Raw genomic sequence first — 23,569 nt, forward strand, 5'->3', positions numbered from 1 at the left:
AATAAGTGAAAGTCTGTAAGATTTTTCCCCTCCTTAACTTTAAAGGGGGAAAAGTATATTATGGCAATTCAGAGATGCACCAGCTATTAAAATAGCTGAACATACTTTCTTCACATGCTCTTAAAAGGCTATCTTAAATAAAATGATTTTTTAAAAAACTACTAGTTAAATTAGCTCTACAAAGTATCAGGTCTTGAATTACAAAACGTTTAGAACCTAAAATTCTTTTCCATTTTTTTTTATTTATTTAATTTTTTTTAAAATGAGTAGTACAACTCATTTATAACATTTATATAAACAAGCATAATTTGTTGTTTAATTAATAAACACTGTTCCCCTTCAAATCTGCTCGACCAGCAGCTGAAAGGGGCAGATGTGACTGCTACGATGAAATTTTAGGAAGCAGTTAATGAACAAAGTACGGAAGCCAACAGGCCAAGAATAGTGGTCTAAGAGGACAAAGTGAAGTACAGCAAAAGATTTACACAACACAGAAACAGCTGAAGTGCTGACTAGGAAATAATAATAATAATATAATAATAATAATAATAATAATAATAATAATAATAATAATAATAATAATTTTATTTCTTAACCGCCTCTCCATTTTGATCGAGGCGGGGAACAACAGTAAGTATAAAATACATAAAATACTGATTAAAAATATAGTATACATTGTTAAAACTTCCTAAGAAAACATCATAAAAGCATACTAAAAGTATCCTAAAATGATGATCACTGCAGAAGTTATAGGGGTGCTACCTATTCCCAGCCAGCCACAGGGCTACGAATTTCAAGAGGCATTAATAACAAAGTCTGCAACCCTCCTATACTAGCAAGTAAGCCTCTATTTTACCAATACCTCCATAAAATGACACACTCGCTGTTGTTGTCATTTCCTTGCAAGGTGTTCAGGCCCTTAGATTCTAGGATCTGTGTATAGATCACCTAGCGTGCTTGCTTCCATGAATACAACCAGAGCTCGTAGTTTGCCATGCATCTAACAGAACATCGCAATGAACCTTCAGTCGGAGGGGGGAAAGCAGAGACAACAGAAAGCTATACTCTTTGAGTCCTTTCTCAAAGAGGAAGAGGAGAAACTAGAGGATTTGGTGCAAGGAGCACCGGACCAGGTGAAACCCTTGAGGAGAAAGTAGCCCATTTCCTCACATAAGAATGCTGCGTAGAAGGCTTACAAGCAGCATCGAGGATTCTCTGTTTCACTGCCAGGGCTGGTTCAGTCTCTGTCACCCAATCTTCCATGCTGTCCAGTGAAGAGTCACTAAGTTGTGGTATTGGCTTAGGCCATTCTCCCTGGTGAGAAGGGATGGATACGGTGGGAGATAACAATATCAACTTTGTGCCATCCTGAGCTGCAGGGCGAATCAAGACTGACAAGGCCACCACAGAGTTATGCGTATACACTCAGTACCATCTGTCCCAATTATTGCCAGCACAGTTGGAATAGTCGGTACTATGAAATACCTTGAGTAGAACCCGTCATGGAGAACTAAACGCAGAATGAGTATGATGGCTCCCTTCTTGAGGAGTGTGTTGACCTCTTGGTAGAGAATAGGTGATGGAGCCATGACTCCCCTGGTATCAAGTGGAAGGAGGGCATTGGATTTGATCCTGTAACCCCTCCATACAATGGAAAGCACCCAAGGGGCTGTGGTGATGTTGGACCAGGCAGAAAGAAATTGGGACTAAACAGTGCTGAAGATGGGGGAACTGAACTGCTGGACAAAAGGAAAAGGGGAAATAGTCAAAGACGCCACCTATTTCCTCCGTCACCCTTCTGGTGGAAGAAATGATATTTTAATGGCGAATAGTGCTTCTTTGAATGAATAGGCTTCTGGCTGCCTGAGGCTGGAGGCTGAAATGGTAGAAACCATCAGCATTTTGTGGAGTTATAGACTGTGGCTAGAAACTCATTTTTTGGGCTGTAGTTCTGGTTTTTGAAGTAGCATTGAATAGGCCTTGGCGTTCAAAGAGGAGGTCTTCTACTCAGGACTGAGCCTCCTGAGAGAGTCCCACTGATCTAAGTCATGCGTGTCATCGAAGTGTAATGGAGCTAACCAGGAGTTTAGCATCCCAGTTCACCTGGTGTCTCAAGGTGTATATCTACTGCCTAGAAAGATTCAGCGCCTCATTCTGGAACACATGATCTAAGACAGTTTGTCCTCAGGGAGGTGCTCAAATATCTTCCCTACCTTGTCCCAAAGGAACAACACATAACTGGACATAGCAGCTTGATAGTTCAAAACTTAAGGAGAAATACATCCTAGGAAATCAAGGCGTTGGCCTTCCTTATCCACTGGTGAAGAGTGGACCCTGCAGGAGTTTCCCTAGGCTGCTTTGACCATAATCTAATTTTGAGCAAGGTGGTTAAATAGGAATTCAGCATCCACTTCTTCCAGCTGCTCCAGCCACATGGACATGGGAGGCATGGTGGAGAGGGCCTTTCAGGATTGCTTGATTCCATCCTGCAAGGTGAGTAAAAGCAGGATCACCACCAATCTGGTTGCATCTGTATTGACAGTGTTGAAAAAATGGGTCCTGTATTGCTGCTTAGCGAGCCCCAATGATAGAGACATTCTTATGATTTGGTCTGAGAATTGCCGAAGATCCTCTGAAGGTGAGATCTAGTCTTGAGACAGGGTTGTCACATCTGGAGATGAAAGGAAAGGATGTTGTGATGAGAGAAATGTGGAATCAGACTTGTAGCCTTTCTGGAGGTAGTGGTAGAGTGGCGTGCTCAGCACCTTGATCCCGTAAACACTACGCTGTCCATTCAAGTAAAAGTAGTGTGGCCAAGGCTGGAGGCAGAATGTGCTGCCTAGATGGTGGATGAGGCGGACCATGACACATCTGCGAGCTCCTGCATCGAATCTGCCAGCCGCTGACCTTGGCCAATCACCATCAACTCAGTCTTCTCTGGATTAAACTTCAGCTTGCTTCTGGACATTCAATTACAGATCTCAGCCCAGCACTGAGACAGAATAGCAACTGCCCCACCGAGGTCTGAGTCCGCTGAGATGTAAAACTGGGTATCATCGGCGTTATTATGGTATCTCAGCCCATGGGCTCTAACTCTAGCAGTGACCTCACATGCACATTGAACATGAACGGTGAGAGGACAGAACCCTGTGGAACTCCACAGGGAAGGGCTGAGGGGGCAGATGCACAAGTACCCATGGCAACCAACTGAACCCTTCCATCCAGGTAGGACTGGAATCAGGCAAGTGTCAGGCCCTCCAGTTCCACTTGGGTCCTCAACCGTCTGATCAACAATTCAAGATCCACTGTGTCAAAGGCCACTGAGAGATGCAATAACAGATGACCTTTGTCCATCGCTAAAAGATCACCAGAGGGCAGTCTCCATGGTGGGTCCTGGCCTAAGGCCAGATTGAAAAAGATCTAGAAAATTTGAGTCATGGAGAAACTGTTGAACCCATAATAATAATCTCTCCGATGACCCAATTTTTTGGTCTTCTGTATGGAAAATCCCAGTCATATTGTCTGCCCTATTCTGAGACTGGAGATTTGGACTGCTCTAACGGTCACTCGTAAAACCTAGGGGGGTGACTCTATCTGACAGAGGGAACTGAGAAGGAGTCAGGTGAACCTGTGTGAGTATCTTGAAACCTGTGCACCCTGTGGAAACAATGTAGGCGAGGTGGCAGAACAAGAGAAGTTGCAGATCTCACCCTCCAATGTTGACATAATCGGAATTGGGTCCAATCTCGTAGCCGAGATCACCAATGGGATACGCAAAAGCAGCACTGGTGGAGCAGCGGGCATCGTCTCTGGTACCAGGGATACCAGTCGATCCTGAGGCCTCACAGGAGCGTCACGAACAATTCTCAGTATCAGCAACTTAGACAGATCCTGAGGTGGAGAGTATACGCTGATCGATCCCAAGGGGAGCCTGTTAGCCTCTTAGGATCATTTTTCTTCTTCATTTCTGAAGACTGATCCACCTGTTTCAGCATCTTGGCCGTTTTAGTCGGCTTTCTGGCCAATGAAAGTGTCAGCACCCTCCCCAAGGTAGGGGCCTTTTCGCACTCGGGTGAAATATTTACGTGGGACACTGGGGGGAAACAACCCCCGACACTTGTACATGCTACGGCGAGGCAGGAATATCCCCAGTTAGGCAGTGAGGCACTTGAGCTATCGGTGGGCCTGCAACCGCCTCAAATGCTTTCTTCTAGTGTGGCTTTCAGCCAATCGGCACAATTTTGCCAGGCTTGTTTTGAAAACGCCTGCAACAAGGACAAGCCTCAATAATGTGGCCTTCTCCAAGACAGCAAAGTCACAGCAAATGTCCATCCGATGGTGTTTGTTTCCTTCCACAACAGCCACACTTTTTCAATGGCGCCTTGAGGCCCATATGCCCCTAAGGGCAATTGCAGGACCATGATAACAAAGAGAAATGAAACAACACAAAGATAAAGGTAGACACATAGAGAAGAAAGACAGACTAAATAAAACCTCAGGGTTTTTTGTTTACGAAGTGCTTTTAGATGAAGTGAATGCAGGAGAAGTACCCAGACGAGGCTACCACAATGGCAGTCGAAAGAAAACTGAGGAAATGAGCAGGAACCTACTAGGGACATACACACTGGGATGGTGGGGGAAGGATTTCCACCAAGACTCCTCAGTTATAGAAGTTTCCTGAATCGAAGCGCTGCGCAGGGGCAGAGCCCATACGTGCAGAGACCGCAAAGAAGAACTGGGTTAACTTCCCTTCATTGAGGCAAAGAAAGAAGTATATAAAGGAGACCCACAGCTACTGCAGTGCTAGGGCCTTCAGTCCTTCAATTTGGGGGCTTTGAACTCTGGCAGCATCTGTGTCTTCAGTGCTCACCATTTGCATCAATTGTTGCAAGAGAAGCAGGGCGAGAGATACCACTTTCCCAAATGACTGCGTCTGCTCAGCCAATTTACCTTCACAATGATTATTTCTGCTACATGTTCACTAAACACTGCAATCAGCAAGCGGTGTAATGCTCTGAATTGGCCAGAACAAGTATAAAATGATTAGCAACCCGATCCTCTGTCCATGCTTGGTGAAGAGAGCAGAACCACAGGCCCGCTACACTATTGGGTTGGGCTCCAGAAGCTCCTGGATTTGTAATCATATATCAAAATCTAGTTCCTGGTGAGGCCACTCATGGGACATCACAGCCCAAGCAATTTGACAAGTGGACCTTCACGCATTTCTTCTGGCGTGCACTAAGGCCACTTGAACCACAGCACGTTATAGTAGTTCATGGTGACCACGTACTTGTGGAATTCATTACCAGAACATGTAAGGATGGGCACTAATTTAAATAGTTAGATGTTTGTTTTTTAAAAAAGGATTAGACAAATTCATAAAAGACAGATCGACTGACACTAATTATGACAAGTCAAATAGAATTTCCATGTTTAGAAATGATGTATCTCTGGGTGCTGGGAGCAAATGGGGCAAAACTGTTATATCATGCCCTGCTGGTGAGCTTTCTAATTCGGCTAGCCAATGTTGGAGATAGAATGCTAGACCAGACAGACCCCCTAGTCAGACCCAGAAAGGCAATTCGTATCTTCTTAAAATGCAACTGCAGCTATGAGCCCAATATTTACCATCAGTTTTCTCAAAAGTGACTGAACAACTTCATCTTTAGGTTTGTTATTTTTAACATATCACATAGATTGCTCATATCATCATAGATTGTTTGGGAACCCTTATTTCTTCCCAAAAAATTATTGCTGAACCTAACTAATTTTTAAAAAGCAATTCATGTAAGAAATAACATATTTTAATTTTATCTACAAGAGTTCACACATAAAACACATTTTTCAGTTTCACGCACACTTACCGACAGGATAATTCACCATCCATAGCATCGTGTTCGTCAGTACTGGTATAAGTTAATCTACCTCCTACAACAGTTCCAACAAGATATACAAGCCACGCCAAGCATCCTGGCATGGAGGCAGGAGAGAAGGAGAAAGAAAAACAAAGAAGAATTTACATTACAATTCCGTAATATATGTAGCCATTTTCCAGCCTGTTCTGTGGTAATGTTTATTGATAAATTATGGAAACGAGGGGGAAATCAAATCATTTATTGAGGACATTTGGCAATTCTTGTAATTAACTGGTGAATGATTGTGCAATCGGGCTTTGTTTTCAACATCCATACCCATGCTATCATGTGTCTCACCTTCTACTATGAAGATGGAAATGCGAATTTGGAAGATTAACGAAAGCACTAGGTTGGCTTTGACATTTACTAATAAAATTGTTGATATTGTCTAAAGTTTTCCACTGGCCTTCTAAAATGTTAAGAATTACTGATAAACATCAACATTTACCAGTTACTGGTATTTATCCTAACATATTCATCAGCAGAGACAGTAATTCCAGGATTAAGATTGAAATTTGCTTTGTTAAAAACGTCTAGTATACTCGTATCAGGTACTATAAAGTCATTTCTTTTCATGACAACGTTCTGACTCAGCAGATTTTAAAAGAAACTCTTCCGATTGATTCTGGCAAATCTTTCGTTTTTCCAGAATTAATCCACAAAGATGTGACGAGACCATAAGACCTCAAATCTTTTCAATCTAGCTTCCAAACTGGTTGCATGAGAGAGAAGGCCTTTGCAGCTCCAATGTATGGCCTTTACCTGGAGATCAACAAAAGGAATCTATCTTTCCTGATCTTGGCTGGACCTTTCAGTAGTTTTTAACATCATGCACCACACTATCCTTTTCAGCCATTTTGTACATCTGGTAAGTGTAAGGCATACCACTTCTTATGGAATGCTTCAATTCTTTATGTTCTATAGGACACAGAGGGCAATCACTGAAGACATCATGTCTGCTTCATGGAAAATTTGTTTGGGGTTGCTGCAAAGCTCAGGGTTATTTGTCTTTTGGACTGGGGATCCAGGAGCTGCTATCTCCATCCTGATGGAATTCCTGGAACCTCTAGTCAAGTGCATCATGGTGAACATGAAACTGGATCCATACAAGAGAGATATGATACTGGTAGGGAACGCCCATTGTCTGCAGAGAATTAGTTTCTGATAGATATGATTAGTGTAACCCTATCTGATCAGGTAAACACTGTGGGGACTTTCCTGGACCTAACCTGTCTTTTACCAGTTGCACTTAGTGCATTAGTGCAGATGCAATACTAAACCGCAGTGTAGCTTCACGAGAATAAGCTGTAGCAAGGCTAAGGCTTGCCTGCTCTACCCTCGCATCTGGTGCGGCGAGTTCAGAAGCATTCACTGCCACTATAGATTAACCACAATTCGCTATGGCTGTCAAACCTGGAGGTACTGCAGTGAACTATGGCTAATAGAAACAAGCCAACTGCAAATTATAGTTTATGAAACTGCTTGTTCTCATTAACCATACTTAAGATTAATCACAATTTAGTGTTTGAACAACACACTAAACTGCAGTTAATCTAAAATGGAAGCAGAAGCTTCAAATCTCTTCTTTGTGACCTCACAGAAGGAAAAGTGAGCGGGGGTGAAGCATGCAGTCTCAAGGCTCACCCATGCTCATGAAGTATAGCCATGTCAGCCCTTAGGAACAGAGGCTCCACACTGGCCTGGTTCAGGTATAATGCTAAACTATAGTTTGAACCAGACCAGCATGGAGGCTCTGTTCCTAAGGGCTGACATGGCTATATTGATACATGCTTCTGTAAGTCCAAGGCTTGATTACTGCAATGCACTCTACCTGGGACTGCCCTTTAAGATGACTTGGAACCTTTGACTGGTGCATATCCTGACCAGTGTTGGGAGGTGCACTCAATCAGTTTGGTGCCAGTTACATTGATATTGGGCTTAACCTTTAAAGACTTACAAATCCTGTAACCTAGATATCTAACAGATCACCTCTCCCTACGGGACCACACATCACTTGAGATCAGGTTAGCAGGCACAGCTTGCTGGCACATCCTTCCCTCAGATTTAGGACAGAAACAATTAGAAGCAGTGTCTTTACTGTCATTGCTCCTACGTTCTAGAACAACCTGCTGGAGGATAGGAAATCCATATCCCTATTAGGGTGTTTGGAAAGGAAAGGAGCCTCTCGTGCAAGCACTTGAGTCATTGCTGACTCCTAGAGGGACGCCTGCTTTCACTGACGTTTTCTTGGCAGACCTTTGTAGCGGGGTGGTTTGCCATTGCTTTCCCCAGTCGCAGTTACCTTTCCCCCAGGTAGCTGGGTATTCATTGTACCAACCTCGGAAGGATGGAAGGCTGAGTCAACCTGAGCCGGCTGCCTGAGAACCAGCTTCCACTGGGATCGAACTCAGGCCGTGGGGAGAGTTTTAGCTGCAGAAACTGCCGCTTACCACTCTGCGCCAAACGAGGCTCTAAGGGTGTTTAAAAGGCTGTAAATCTTATTTTCTTCAGCAGGCATTGGATGATTTAATAAGTTGTACATTTTGAAGAAGAAACTGTTTAATTTTGCAATCCCACTATCAATATATATTTGGCGGTTTGTCATTAAAGCAGACTCTGACCGGGTTCGGATGACACGCTGCAGCTCATTGTGGGTTATTTAATCCACAAACAGCTGCATCACCCATAGGAACTATGTTGCATATCCAATCCCTGCTAAGGAATTGTCATGTTATGAGAACCCGACAAGTGTTGGTTATGCAAGGGTTAATCAACCTAGTAGAGTTCTAAAATGTATTGTTCCCCCCCGCTCTGTGTTTGTGTATAATGGCAATTCGCTAAGACACAATAAACTATGATGAGGATGAGGATAATCAACAGACCATGGGTTATGCAAGGGTTATTTAACCCAGGGTCACTGGGTTTGCACTATACAACAATCCCTGCAGGGGGGTTGCATATACAAAATGGCAGCTGCACACATCATACAGTCTCATCATGAGTGAGCTGTTGTGTCATGTGATCAGCCCCTCTGTAATCAAATGATTATTTTTTTCAAAAAATAATAATCAATATTTAACAATTAAGTACAATTTCACAACGTTAAGGCCAGCATCACCATATCTGAATGTCTGAATACTGGCAAGATTGAAACTTAGGAAGCCATAACATGGATTAATAACCTCCTCAAAATTCCAGATTACATTCAGAAGTACCTCTGTCGGCACACAGGGTATTTTGCTAATGATCTCAAGTTGGTCCCTATCCACAAAAAATAGAATTCATTTTCCATCACAATTCTCCGTGTTTACTGCCTCTATTCACAATGTTCAGTATTGTTGCTTTTCCAGCTGCTTAAGGAGAATATTTTTTCTTTACCAAAATAATTATTGCTGTAATAATCTGTAATTATGTTTTATAACAGCAATAATCCCAAAGAAATCAGTCATTACCATAGATCACAAGTAATCGTTAACTACTGTTAATGACCCATTTCTTGGGGATTATTGTTTTAGTAAACCATGACTGCATCACAATCGATACAGAGAGCAAGACAATATAATAAAATGAGGTCTTAATATTATATTAACTTATTTTGTAACATTAAAAGCCATTAAACATCGAAATTAAAGTGTGTATAACCAAGGAAGGTAACATTTATTGTTTTGTGCTAACAGAAATGTTTAGTTCACAGAAAAGAAAGTGAATATTATATAAAGAGTCATATAAAAATAAAGTACCGTCAATGTTTCTTGCAAGAAAAACATGATTCAAAACCTACAGAAGTTTTCTGAGATTAGCTAACCACTTTGATCACATAGCTTTGGGTACAAAACATTTGGAACCCTTAATTTTCTTAGAGCTCTAAATTGGTACACCTTCAAAAGATGTCTCTTCTATTTTAATTATAGTTATCTCTAAATTGCTTTAGGAGCATTAAAAGTATTTTGCACACATTATCACAGTATTCCTCTCAACAACCCTGTAAATCAGTTTAGTGTTATTATCTTGGTATTGCAGATGGAGGTGGTAGCAGTGGTTTGAGGCCGAGACAGTGATTTGAATAATGCCATCTAGTAAAGATGAGCATGCATGTTTGCATAGTGGCACCGTGACCAAAGCCACACAATAAACCGTGGTATTTCCGAGGGTTGTTTCACCCTCAAATAACTCTCAGTGGCCGGGTTCGCACGACACAGCAACTGCCAAGCAGGGGTTGCATATGCTGCCTGGCACACACTATGGCTCAACAAGGGTTAAACAACCCCCAGTGAACCAAGTCACTCACTGACACAACACATCTTCCTTTCTTTAATTCTAGATTAGAGAGTTCAAGGCCCTCTATCTTCAATACCTCTACTAGGTACTTATAAATGCATTAAAGCATCTTGCAGCAAAACACCACATGTTTGCTGATGACAATGAACGTTCCGTGACAGCAATTGAGCCAATTGCTGTCACAGGCATCTTTGCCCTTCATTGCACCCTTGGATTTTGCAGGCCACATGCTGCAGCGATAAACCAAGACAACAATGTTGAAAGGGGCCATAGCTCAGTTATAGAATACTGCATCTCCAGTTAAAAGGCTGCAAGTAACATACACTAGGAAACCAAAGCTCTGCCTGAGACTAACATACTATGGGCCAGTTTGCACAATCACTGTGGTTTAAACAAGTCGACTTGTTTAAGCCATGGTGTGTGCTGAGTGTTGTTTGCCTAATCATCCGATCAATGACAGTTCATAGGCTATTTGAAGGTTGTTCCCCCAACCAGCAAGTCATGCCACTTGGGTTCAGATGGCACAACAAGCTGCATCCAGGCGGGTAATTTGGCAAACGGCGCCCAGCACACACCCCAGTTTAGAACATGCTTATTTAACTCATGGTGATAGTATGAACCAGATCTGTCTGCCCTGATTCAATGTAAGACGGCTTCATATGTTCACAGGGTAGAAAGATAAAATTATTAAATAGTTAAAAGAACAAGACTTGCTGAGGACATCGCTTCATAACATGGCTTCTACAAACAGAATTTCTCTCTCAACAAACTTTTAGAACAGAAAACCACAGTTAAAACCAAAAAAAGTACAATTAATAAAATCCACAACCAATCCACTGTCTCACTTCCTTCAGCCCTCTTGACTTGTGGCCACCCCCCTTTACTGTCTGTCATCACTTCCCCAATGTCTTTCCTGCAATGCTACATAGATTCTCAAGGATGAGTGAGCTCTTTCTTTATCTCCTCTTCATTGGTCCCTCCTTTATTCAACTGACCATCTTCTCTTCAGGCTTCTGTCTCCTCCACCTATATTCCGGTTTCTTGGTCCACAGAGTTATTTTCTGCCATTATATAGCTTGCTTGTATGTTCCCTGATTGTTAGCGCTCTGCCTCCTGAGACCCTTTTAGCTCACCCTTCCTCCAAAGAGCTCAGGTTTGCATACATGGTGCCCTCTGCACCCCCAGCACCCCCTTTTTTAAAAAAATCCTCACAGCAACCCAATAGGATAAGTCAGGCTGGGAAAATATAAACTGGCCATGCAGAGATTTGATCCTGGGTCTCTGGCAGTCTAAGTCCAGCACTTTAAACAATATACAACACTGACTCTCTAAATTTAAATAAAAGCCAGGCATTTTATGAATTTCCAGCTCCTTACACATGGCAATCATTATCCCTTCAGGCTTATTATTTTAATTTATTACAGGGATTTGTATCCTGCCCTTCAAAGAATTCCCAGGACAGCTATGCATGGCTACTCCTGTTGCTCACTCAGGACCCTCCATGCATGTGATTAGCCTGGAGAAGAGAAGATTGAGGGGAGACATGATAGCACTCTTCAAATACTTGAAAGGTTGTCACACAGAGGAGGGCCAGGATCTCTTCTCGATCCTCCCAGAGTGCAGGACACGGAATAATGGGATCAAGTTACAGGAAGTCAGATTCCGGCTGGATATTAGGAAAAACTGTTAGAGCAGTACGACAATGGAACCAGTTACCTGGACAACCATCTGTCAGAAATGCTTTAAGGTGGATTCCTGCATTGAGCAGGGTGTTAGATTGGATGGCCTTATAGGCCCCTTCCAACTCCACTATTCTATGATTCTATAATTCTAGTTCAATCTGAGCTGAAGGGCACAATTGCTGGCCAACTATTTGCATCAGCGCAGTAGTAATTGGGTGGGGCATAAACATGCAAACAGAAGGAAGAGAAGGCTGGTCTACTTAGAACTAATGTCCCAAGAGCACTGAAGGCTGAAGCTTTGCGATATTTCTCCCACCCCATCCATTGCAGTTCCTAGGAAGAAAGGGCATTTGAAACAGCAGCCAGGATTGTAACTGCAAACAATTGGCACAATATTAAAGCCCCTACAATCAAGGAATAGATCAACGTACAGGCTGTCATGCAAGTGTCCAAATTAACAGGAAGGGAAGGGTAGGGGCTAGGATTTTGTAAACATATGCCGCCCATTAAGTGAATTTTGGAAATCTAATCAGAATATTGATCAAAGCAGTTAAAATCCCTTCTCAATTTTGTAATCCTTTATTGTAATCCTTTTTCTTTGCTATTTGTTGAAGCAAAGAAACTGTTTATGTATTTTTTTTAAAAAAAAGGCCAGGTCATAGGGGCATTCTCCTAGGTATTGTAAAACCTAGCTTTTTTCACCCTCTAAGGGTGAAAATCCAGTTAGCATCACTCTGTCAAAAAAAAAAAAAAAAAACCACCCTTCCATCAGAGGATGGGAACAATTCCCCCCTTTCCCCTGCGGCCCTCCACACACCCTGAAATCTGCTCATGATCTTTGGGGGATCCTCCAGAGCAGATTTGGAGGGGCAAAAGGGGGGGGGGCAGAAAAAGGATAAGTTCCACTGCATCTAATATTGGATGTAGCCCAAAGCTATGTTCTCAGCAAAGTAGTTCAGGAGGAAAAAAAGCAAATGTGCCAGACAGATATGGCAGGCATATGCACAATTAAAGTTGGAAAGATAATATACACTAACCTTCTTGAATTGAGACTGCTAGGGGATTTCTACTAGATGACTGCAACAGCTTCTGATAGTTTTGTGCATTTTGGTCAAACAGCTGTACAAGAAGAGCACAAGTCTTTTCATATTCACATCTGCTAACTGTGCACAGTTGCTCCAGCTGCTGAAATACTGTGGCTGTATCATCTAAGGGATCATCCAAGCCATCTCTAGAATACATATTTAAAAAGTAAAATCATTTTGTGCAGAATACATTGTATACTATGCTTTGGTCTTAAAGTATGAATTTAAGCACTTTGGCTTAGATTTTCAAGTTATTACCTAATAACTATAAGCTGAAATCAAGCATTAAAACCTATCAAAACAAAACAGAACAGAACAGAACAAACAAACGAAAGACGATGGAACTAAACAACTGTGATCTGGGGCTTTGAATTTATTGTCTTAAAAATGCACCATGGAAAATAGCCCAATCTTAGATGGGAGCCAACTGATTTCAGTAGCATTTTTTCCCCTTGAATGTGTATCGTAAATGAACTCAGTGCTGTTACCCTAATACCAGATAAATATACATGAAAAAGACAATATACTGTCAAGTCTGAAACAGTACAAATCTACTCATGGAGAATACTACTCCGTTACCTCATAACCATGGAGACAGATTCCAATCTAGAAGTAATATACGCCTTTGTGATCTCAGGTGCATATGTATCTAAGAGATGGGGTTCTGATGATTTCACAAAAGGCACCGAGGCAACCATTCTCTGCCAAAGAGTTAGCAAATAATGAACGCTGTTTGGTGCAAATTCCCAATGCTAAAAAGAAACAAAATGAGATTTTCATTAGAGTATGTTTTAGCCCAATGTGAGCAATTACAAACATTGTAATATACACTACCAGTTATTTATTATTTCTGTTTATACTTCAGTTAGAACCAAAGCTCCATGATGTTATGTAAAATTGTAAAGAGATGTGGAGCCCAAAGTCAATGAACTCACAGAATAATGATACTGGCACATATACAGCAACACTTAGTTTTAATAAATCCGTAACATCCAAGCAATGTACCATCCCACCCTCCCACACCTTTTCATAATAAGATCACAGAATACTTCTACCATTGCCTTACCTGTAAGCTAGTAATAGTGAAACTTGCTATGAGTCTAATAACTTCTGGGTAATCTTTCACAACTACTAATTCCCCTAGTTGATAATTCGTCTTCAGTCGAGCCAAAAATCGACAGAATTCATGATAGTTACCAGGGTCAGATAAACCCTAAATTACACACAAAAACATTTTCATGATTAGAGTCACTGCCTAATGGCACAAATACACAAAGACATATTTCTAAAATAGATAGCATTTTATACTGCAAAGGACGATCATTCCAGAATGAACTGAGTCTCCTGAAGAGGATTCTGAAGAATTTAGAGGGCCACTAAAAGGTTTGATACAAGACAAAAGAGGGAAGTAACAGCATATTTAGAAAAACCAAATGATACTTTAAGAGGGCAAAAGAATTCAATAGGCAAAGCAGAGGCACACAGGAGGCCCTAAGTCCATGTGGTAGGTGATCAGGATAAGAGCAACAGCAGTGCACCAGCAGGCTTTCTCTGACTGCATGTTTAGTAAAGTATGTGCATATCAGGGGTGGGCACGTTGTGGTCCTCCAGATGTTCTGGCTTACAACTCCCATCAGCTCTAGCCAACATAGTCAGTGGAGGGCTGAAGGCCAAAACATCTGGAGCACCTCAAGTTGCCCTGGTGTATATGCATGTGCCAACTGATGTTAAAGCAAAACAATAATGGGAGAAGTCCTTTATGTTGCAAATGTTACACCCTTTATACTGTTAGTTTTACCCTATCCTGTGCCTGTTTACCCTACCCTGTGCCTGTTTGCATTCTCTTCCCCTCCTTATTGTTCTACTATGATTTTATTAGAATGTAAGCCTAGGCGGCAGGGTCTTGCTATTTACTGTTTTACTCTGTACAGCACCATGTACATTGATGGTGCTATATAAATAAATAAATAAATAATAATAATAATAAATGATATATTATTCCAAAACCAGAGGAGTCCAGTGTGTTTCAACTTTAATACTCCTCAGGGTGGACTGATTTAAATCAACATGATTTAAGGATTTAAACTATGATTTAAATCAGCAAGAAAAAAGATCAATTAAAATCTCTGATTTAAATCAAATTTCCCATTGAAACTTTTTCATATATGTTCAGAATAATGGTGCAAATTCTGACCAATAAACCATGTTAATTTACAAACCATGTTATTATTTACACTGTTTCATTCTTACAAGAAGGCTTTGCATCTACCTCACTGTATATATTTTGCATACTTTCCTTTTTATCTAGAGGGAATGTCTTTAAAATGTTCTCATTTAGGAGCTTTCTTATGACCAGCAACATGGCAGTTTGAAGTTAATAGCACAATCTTATACATGTCTCCTCATAAATAAGTTCCAAAGACTTCAACGGAGATGACTCCCAGGTAAATGGGTATAGAATGCAAGAAGATACACACTGAACAATTTTGTCTTAGTCTTCTTCCCCACACCCACACCACACCCAGTGTTGGCCCTTACAAAAAATAAAGTTGTCAACATGAACAAAATGTCCATGACTCATAGGTCAAAGGAAAGTTTGATAGTTGTTTTATTAAAAAAAAAAAACCAGTATAATTTTTTTAATTAATTTATTTAAGACATTGCTTTTTTTTACCACCCTGCTATATGAGCTTTCTCTTTTAACTAACTCCTCTGCCTTAGTTGGCCCAACTCCACCAACAATCCTATCTAGCTTGTGTTCCCATATAGGAGAAACAGTAAGGGAAACAGAAAGCCCAGAGGCAAAAGCTGAATGCTAGGCTAGACTAAGGAATTTTCATGAGATGGAAACCAGAAATTAACGCCCATTTGATTGGTAGGTTACTTCATTTTTAAGAGATGTAAGACTGGGTTCACACTACACAGTAACCCATGATGGTTTATTTTCCGGAACAACCCAGTTGTCTGTGGGGTATTTTTTCCGCATGGCAAGTTATTTCACTCAAATAACCCATCCTGAGAACCCACTATCTGCAGTAAGGGTTATTTTACCTACAGTGGGTAAGCGTGTTTGTCACACAGCATAGGTTACAGAGATCACCTTCAGAGCTGCTCGGCAAAAGCGGTCAAAAACACTGCTACCGCTCTGCTCCTCTCAAGCGATCTCTTTTCGCACTGGAAAGGAAGCTGGGATACCTGCCCAGCTGGGTGGGAGGACTACAGGAGGAGCAGGGGCAAATGGGGTACATCTGAAATAAACTACCTTGTGGAGCTTGTTTGCCTAATTGTCTGACGGGAACACAGTAGGTTATTTGCATAACCACCTACCCAGCATAGCTTGCCACCTACCGTGGGTTAGTTAGTGTGATGTGTGAATTCAGCCTAAGTGTAGATTTAGCATGTTTGTGATGAGACTTAATTGTAACTATGTTGATTTTTTTTAAGTTAGAGGGGTAAAATAGTATTTTATTCAGGATGTTTTTTAAAAAATATTTTATTTTTTAGAAAACTGTATGGGGGGGGGGTGGAGATTCTCTTGTGCTTTCAGCAACTGTGTTAGAACCCTAATGTAGGCACACTGAACTAGGAGTAGAGCATGATCTCAGGAATGCTGTGGCTGAAAAAGGAGAGTTGTTTAACTCCTTTTTGATCCAAAGCTATTCAAAGACCAAGGGCTGCTTCTCCCTGCACCAGGAGAAAGTTAGTCTGGACATGTGCAGAGGCACACTTAACAAGACCAAGGAGTGCAAGAGAAAGCAAGTAGCACACAAACACACACATGACATCGTTATAGTCCAATTTATCCTCATCTGGCTACCTAACTTCGAATACTTGATAAACATTTGTGTGTGTGTTTTAAACCTAAAAACCTACTTTCAAGCATGTATTTCCAAAAAAGAATATAGCACTGCTCAAGAGTATTTTAAAAGTTTGTGTTTTTTTCTAGAAATTATGACACAGGCATAAATATAACAATCCAGTGGTTGGCTGGCAGGCCAATCCTGCATTGAACATTACCCTAGTTTCCTTATCTCATACCCAAACGTAGGCGGCACCACAGCAACTACTCACTGGATAGAGCAACTGGGAGTCATGACCCTCTTCCTCCCACCACTGAGTTATATGAAGGTGCCAAGAGAGGACACCCCATAATGTTCTGTGTGTGGGTGCTCAGGAAGTACAGAATGCAGCTGCTGCCACCACAATTTAAAGTGGCTAAGGTGGGGTGGGGGTGACAGAACAGGAACTCTACCCAACTCCTCCACCCTAACCATCTTCCTAAGTACCAGATGGAAGTCACCTCCAGCCAAATTTTGCCTATGGACTACCCCGCTACTCCCCCAAATTAACAGGAAATGGAAAAGCATATATACCAGAAAATCATATATACCGGGAGATTGAAAAGTGTATACCTGAGGATTTTCAAGTATTCTTTTTACTCCTTTGATCAGAATACCAAGGTACTTGGCACGTTCGGGGTTGCTAAATAAGGATCGTCTTGTAGAAGCAAATTGAACTAAACAGGAAAGTGCCTACAAAGGAAACAAGGATTCCAAAGATTGATTTTTTAGCATGGTATAGATATTTCATTTTGAACCAAAGGATCTACAACCATACAAGAAGCAGTAGGACTCCTTGCTGCTAAACCAGTCACATTTCTGTTCGCTTAGGAAGGTCTCTACGCTCATGTTGGAAAAAACAGCTAGTGTAGTCCTGCACTGATTATATTTAAAAGTTGTCACCAACTTATATTACACATTATCACCAATTTATATTAGACATGCTAAAAACATTAGGCAAAGTGAATCAAAATGCACCTACACGTGTAATGCCTAGGGATTCAGATAAGTTTGCATTTCAATTAATCCAACCTGCAGATTGCACAAGAGGCCAGCATTTTACAAGTCTCGTGGATTCCGCGTACTTGGGAGATTAGTTTTTCACTTTTGAGGGGATCTGTGCAAATTCGTACTTTTTATTTATTTATTTCATTTATATACTGCCCCATAGCCGAAGCTCTCTGGGCGGTTTACGAAAGTTAAAAACAGTGAAAACAAATATACAAAAATATATAAAAACAAATATACAAAATTTTAAAGCCATCAAAAGCATAAACACAACAATATCCATTTAAAAGTGGATGGAATCCTGGAACATCCCTAAAAAAAAACATGATTCCATCAATGAGTGGACAACAGAAAGAAAGACACCAGACAATCTGCAAAACACAGACAGAACGGACTTAACAAAATCAGTGCATTCCTAGCAATATCCATAGTATCCATAGCGGATACAAACACTTTTATGTACATTTTCGCTCCACAGAAAATCAGACTTCTGGCATATCCTCATAATATGCCAGCTGGGCAAAATCCCCAAGGCCAGCCCTATCACCAGGCACTACGAGGCAACCACATCAGACAGTTGATTTGGGGGATATCATGAAAGGGCAGTAAGTTCTTGTTGAATTAATTATAGTTACATTTTTTACAGCCAGGGAGGAAGAGCAGTACCTGTGGGATTTTTTTGCCTCAGGTACCAAATAACTTGAGAGGGCTTGGGTACTACATGCCTTAACTTGTAAGGGGGGTCAGCGGGAAGGGGAGGTCCATTTGCTGCTCTGACTCAGGAAACAAAATTACTTGGGCCAGCACCAATGTCCTTTCTTGCAGGCATAATGATATGCTGTGATTACGCAGCTAAGCAAAAGATATATTGCAACAGCCCAGTAATTTCTGTTGGACTGTTACAATGCGGTAGTTGAGATGCTTCAGTTAGGGCAAACTGAGCAGATAAGGGAGCATGGTACTACCCCTTGTGCAGGTACTAGCTGAAAGGCACAACAAACACACTCTAAATGCAACAATTACACTTAATAGCTAGCCTTGAGTAGCAACCCACCCCCACTGTACATGTGTGTGTGCATGTGTACACACACACACACACACACACACACACACAGAGCAGTCATGTTTGAAATTAAGACTCCCAACTAGCCTAGAGGCCAATTATGCCGCAGCAAAAAGAACATACACACTGTAACAGGGAAAGACAACTTGCCTAAGATCTCCTGCAATGTGGCATGACAGCCCTCCACCCCAACCTATTGAACTGTGACCATACACAAGCACGCAAGAGGATGGAAGAAAGGAAATTGGTGATGGGGAATGTGAGTGAAATGGCAGTCCACAAAGGCAGGCCTTTGCATAACACCCAGCATCCAAGGACCACAGAGCCCCATAGAGAAGATTCCGAACAGGTGTCTCCCTTACGTCTCCCAACTCAACAATTCTCTCAACTCTGCAGCCTTAACAGGGACAAAAACACTCCATCTACACAAGCAAAGCCGAGGCCCTATCACAGCGGAGGAGGGAAAGCTTGACCTCACTCACCATGGTGTTGCCTCTTGATTGCTTTCTGTGCGTTCTTATTGTCTGTGGGCAAAGGCGTGTGGGAGGGGGAGCATTGTGCTGTTGCTATCACTGTGGGGGTAGCTGTGGCTCTTGATGCGTTGATTAACATGCTGCTGATTGAGCACAGAGCTAGCGTTGCAGTGGCCATCTTGTCAGGACCACAGAACAGGGCTGCCCAGCACTAAAGTCCCACAGAGTTCAATTGCAACTGTGTGTTTTCAGTTTTCGCCAACCTGATGCCCTCCGGGGGCTTCTGGATTAAAACTCCCATTGTGCCCCACCAGCATGGCTAATGGCCAGAGATTATGGGGGTTGCAATCCAAAACACCTGGAGGGCACCAGGTTGGGGAAGGCTGCTCTAGACTGTATCGGAGACCCCATTGCAGTATAGAAGCAGAAGTGAAAACTTAAGGGAAGGGGAAGCACTTCCTTCCTTTGCCTCTGGAAGAGAACTAAAGACATACTTACTAACTGAGACAGCATTGATGGGAGGCAATGATACAGCTCAAAAAAGAGGTCCAAGGTCTCTGGTTCCAGGAAGACTGAGAAGGCAAAATGGAAAGAACGAAACAGACAAATCTCTCTATCAGACTGTTGCAGAGAAAGTACATTTACTGGCACCACCCCTCTATTTAAAATGGCAATAGATGTAACAGTTTGGTGTTTTGCCAACATTAGCAAGAAAACAGACCACACCGCAGAAATAAATCATAGCCAAAACCTGATGTTAAAACAAACAAGTAAAGCCCCAAAACAAAACAAATGTACTTACTGTACAACCCAGCATTATCTTTTCTGGCTGGCACCAACTCAAGGATTCAACTGAAATTCTACTAGTGCTGTGACACTAGTAGAGGGCTGGGGTGTTCCCCAATCCTCCCCCTGCCTCAAGGTTTAGTGATGCTGTCATCCCCATTCAACTGCTGCTGTTCCAGTGCCATGCTTTTTCCCTTTAGCTACCTCTTGTTCCTGGGACTGTGATCTCAGCCAATTGGATGCCATGTCTGCATGACGACATCACAGTGCCATGAAGCCAGTCAGATACAGCAGTACGATGATGTCACAAAGCCAAAGAAAGTGGGGGCAGGAAGCACTGCAACTAACCCCAAGTGGAGACCAAGCGGGAAGCTGAGCTGCAAAACACTTTCAGCTGTTTGCAAACCCTCCACCCATGAAAAGCACACTAGCAAGGGAAATGGAATGAAAGAGCCCCCGTTTAACTTCAGTACTAAATTCTACTCCTGCTGCCACTTTAGCGTTATCTCTTTTGATTCAACCTCTCCTCTCCTGATGACTGTGTCAAGGCAAAAGGCAATAATAAACCAAATCACGGCCCTTTTCTGTGTTCTACTCTGGTGGTTGTTAGAGTTAAGTTCAGGTAAGTGTGTAAACATACAGAAAGTTTTCATTCGCAGACCTATTTCAGGTTTAACAGTATCCATAAAAATCAATAGCCAATGATTTTTATTTCATAGTCCTAACAGTTTCTATTACATCAACTCAATGGGCTATTCTACTACATTAATATTACAGACATATCTGCAGAAAGTTCCACAAAATACTCAAATTGTATCCTTAAATAGCGAACCGTGAAAATATATGCAGAACTGGTAATAAAAGTACTACTTACTGATGCACAGAACTTTCCCTTGATAAGTTCATTTTTAACTAGATACACTTTTCAAACACTAACGCATTTGAGAAACCTCACAGGAGACTCAAAGGATGGGGGGGGAAACAGCTCTCCAAAATGTTTTAACTACTGCACACAAAAAATGCCTTCAATGTATTCAATGTGATTAATATACAATTATTATTAACAAAATGGTCTCAAGACCTCCCACGTTCTAGGACAAAAGATTTCCACATGGTCAGACATGTCAAAACTGCCATTCCAAGTCTTATCCATGGGTAGGGGAGCTACTTTTTGTGGTCTACATCTGTTTAGAAAAGTTCCCCTGTTATCCTTAATTGATAAAAGGCCATTTGTTAGAAAGACCATCACTTTAGTAATACATGTTCAGGGTAAAAACGGGCGCTCAAGTCTTCACTATTGTCTCAAAAAGAGCAACGCAGGCATTTTTCAAAGCTGTTCTGCACATAATGCAGCAGCCCCTCTGGGTGGGGGAATCCACAGAATATAGTTTGCACTTCCTTCCCCACCCCCCTTTTTTAAAGTCCATTACCTAACTGGAACTCCTAATGGTTCATGGCTGCAGCAACAGTGTACACATGGCAGAGTAGCCAAAGGATAAACTGGACAAAAGCCAGGGTTGCATTCTACAGGCTATTGTTGCTCTATGCATAATAGACATCTTTTTGTTATAGAATTGTTAACCTGAAATGGGTGTCTTGAAATATATTCTTCGTTTGTACCCCAATGGATGGGCATCCTAAGATAGTATTCTCTTCAGTTAACGAAAAGCTTATGAAAAAAGTAGCATTCTATTTGGATAGGGAAAGACTCAGAGAATATCACTGTTTGTTGAACATAGTTTCTCCTGAGCTTCCTCAAGAGAATTTCTCAAAAAGGGTAATCATAAAAAGAATATCTGACAATAGAAGGGTAGTGACAAGGAGCAAAGGAAATATTCAGGAAAGGAAGAATGGGGAAAAGTGAAACAAAAGGAGCAACTTATGTATTAGGAATTACATTCCTAGTTGCACGGAACTCCACAGTACTTGACCATATGGTGCCCATGTGGTATTTATCCAACATTGCAAATCGTGAATATTCAGGGGCTAGCATGGCAAAAGGAACACAATTAGTCCAATACAACATTATTTCATTGGCTGTCACACCGAAGGTTCACATACAACAAATAAAAATCATGGTTCCTCACTTTAAATACTGATTGCATAGATCACACTTAAACACCCCAAGAACTGAATTCAGCCCAGGCTATTGTCTCTGTTCTGGTAATTAAAGTTTGGGAAAGTGAGTGGTCACAAGTTGTGAAAGGTGAGCTATTTTGGTCTAACAGTTCGTCCACCAACCTACAAAATTATTATTAATAATAATAATAATTATCATCATCATCATCATCATTATTATTATTATTATTATTTCTTACCCGCCTCTCCATTTTGATTGAGGCAAGGAACAACAATAAAGGATAAAACACCTTTTTGCAACTGAATAAACTTAAGCCATGATTCATACCTACATAAGATTTTGCATTCACAAAACACACAAAACATGGCGATTGAACTATAAATGCATATCATCACAGACACCACATACAATATGTTTGTTTGTTTATTGGCATTGATTATTCTCTTACTTGATCTCCAGTTTGTTGGAATCTGTACAGTGCATAGATCATCTGCAGATTCATCTGCTGAACTGCCAATAAAGTCATAGTTAAGACAATTGAGCACAAGTTTCAAAAGGTGCATTGCTAGATTTTGTTGTTGTTGATCCTGAAGATCCAATGGTTTTGCCAACATCTAAATCCAAGCAAGCCAAAAGAAGGTGTGTCATTAACTTACACGTTCTGAACAAGCAGAAAGTACAACAAGAGAAGTTAAATGTCCCTAAATAAATCAACTTCATGCCTCATAAGCTTCCGTAGATATGTAAGGAGAGGAAGACATTCTCCTCCTGTTCTATATCCCCAAATCACTATGCATTCTCATGGGTCCTCACTGATATAAGTCTATTCATGTGTTTAATGTAGACCAATTTCAGTGGCTATATGAAATTTCACCCACAAATCTGTCTGTATTAGGCCATATAATTCCCTCAATTAGATTGGAGCAAAGGGTCTTATGTGTTACAGTGGCTACAGTCACACAGAAAGATAAGCTATGTGCGTCTGCATGCAGCCTGTTCACCCTTCCCTTTAAATGAGCAAGTCAACAAAACAGGAAGGGATCTTACATAAGAATATGGTAGTCTAAGGCTTATTACTTGAGATCTACCAGGCCAATTTTGCACATTTTTGTTTTAAACTGAAACTTGAGCAGTGTAGCTGTGAAGAAAATTTTTAGAGGTGTTAAAATTTTCAAAGCTCAAGCTTTGGACAACTTGGGAAGGGAGAAGAGGTGATGCAAAGGGAAGTTCTTTGCAGTTCAAGCAGTCCTCCTGAGGACAATACAGGGAAAGATATTCCGCATTTGTTATATAAATGAAACTTGACGACGATACATCTCCTGATGAGGACCTAAGGGCCTGAAACGTTAAGCTAGTGTAT

The 23,569-nt window shown here is 41.3% G+C and overlaps 1 protein-coding gene across 1 annotated transcript in view; it reads right to left on the bottom strand.

The window, feature by feature from the left end:
- RANBP17 (RAN binding protein 17) overlaps positions 1–23,569 on the bottom strand; it is a 220,383-nt gene that overhangs the window by 172,824 nt on the left and 23,990 nt on the right. The window contains exons 7-13 of the mRNA XM_063125294.1: positions 22,658–22,823; positions 19,842–19,915; positions 17,373–17,492; positions 14,027–14,173; positions 13,540–13,712; positions 12,913–13,106; positions 5,865–5,970 (exon numbers count right to left, since the gene is read on the bottom strand). Coding sequence (XP_062981364.1) covers positions 5,865–5,970; positions 12,913–13,106; positions 13,540–13,712; positions 14,027–14,173; positions 17,373–17,492; positions 19,842–19,915; positions 22,658–22,823 — 980 coding nt within the window. The remainder of the gene's footprint in view (positions 1–5,864; positions 5,971–12,912; positions 13,107–13,539; positions 13,713–14,026; positions 14,174–17,372; positions 17,493–19,841; positions 19,916–22,657; positions 22,824–23,569) is intronic.

This window comes from Elgaria multicarinata, chromosome 4, assembly GCF_023053635.1.
Source record: "Elgaria multicarinata webbii isolate HBS135686 ecotype San Diego chromosome 4, rElgMul1.1.pri, whole genome shotgun sequence".
Classification (NCBI taxonomy): Eukaryota; Metazoa; Chordata; class Lepidosauria; order Squamata; family Anguidae; genus Elgaria; species Elgaria multicarinata.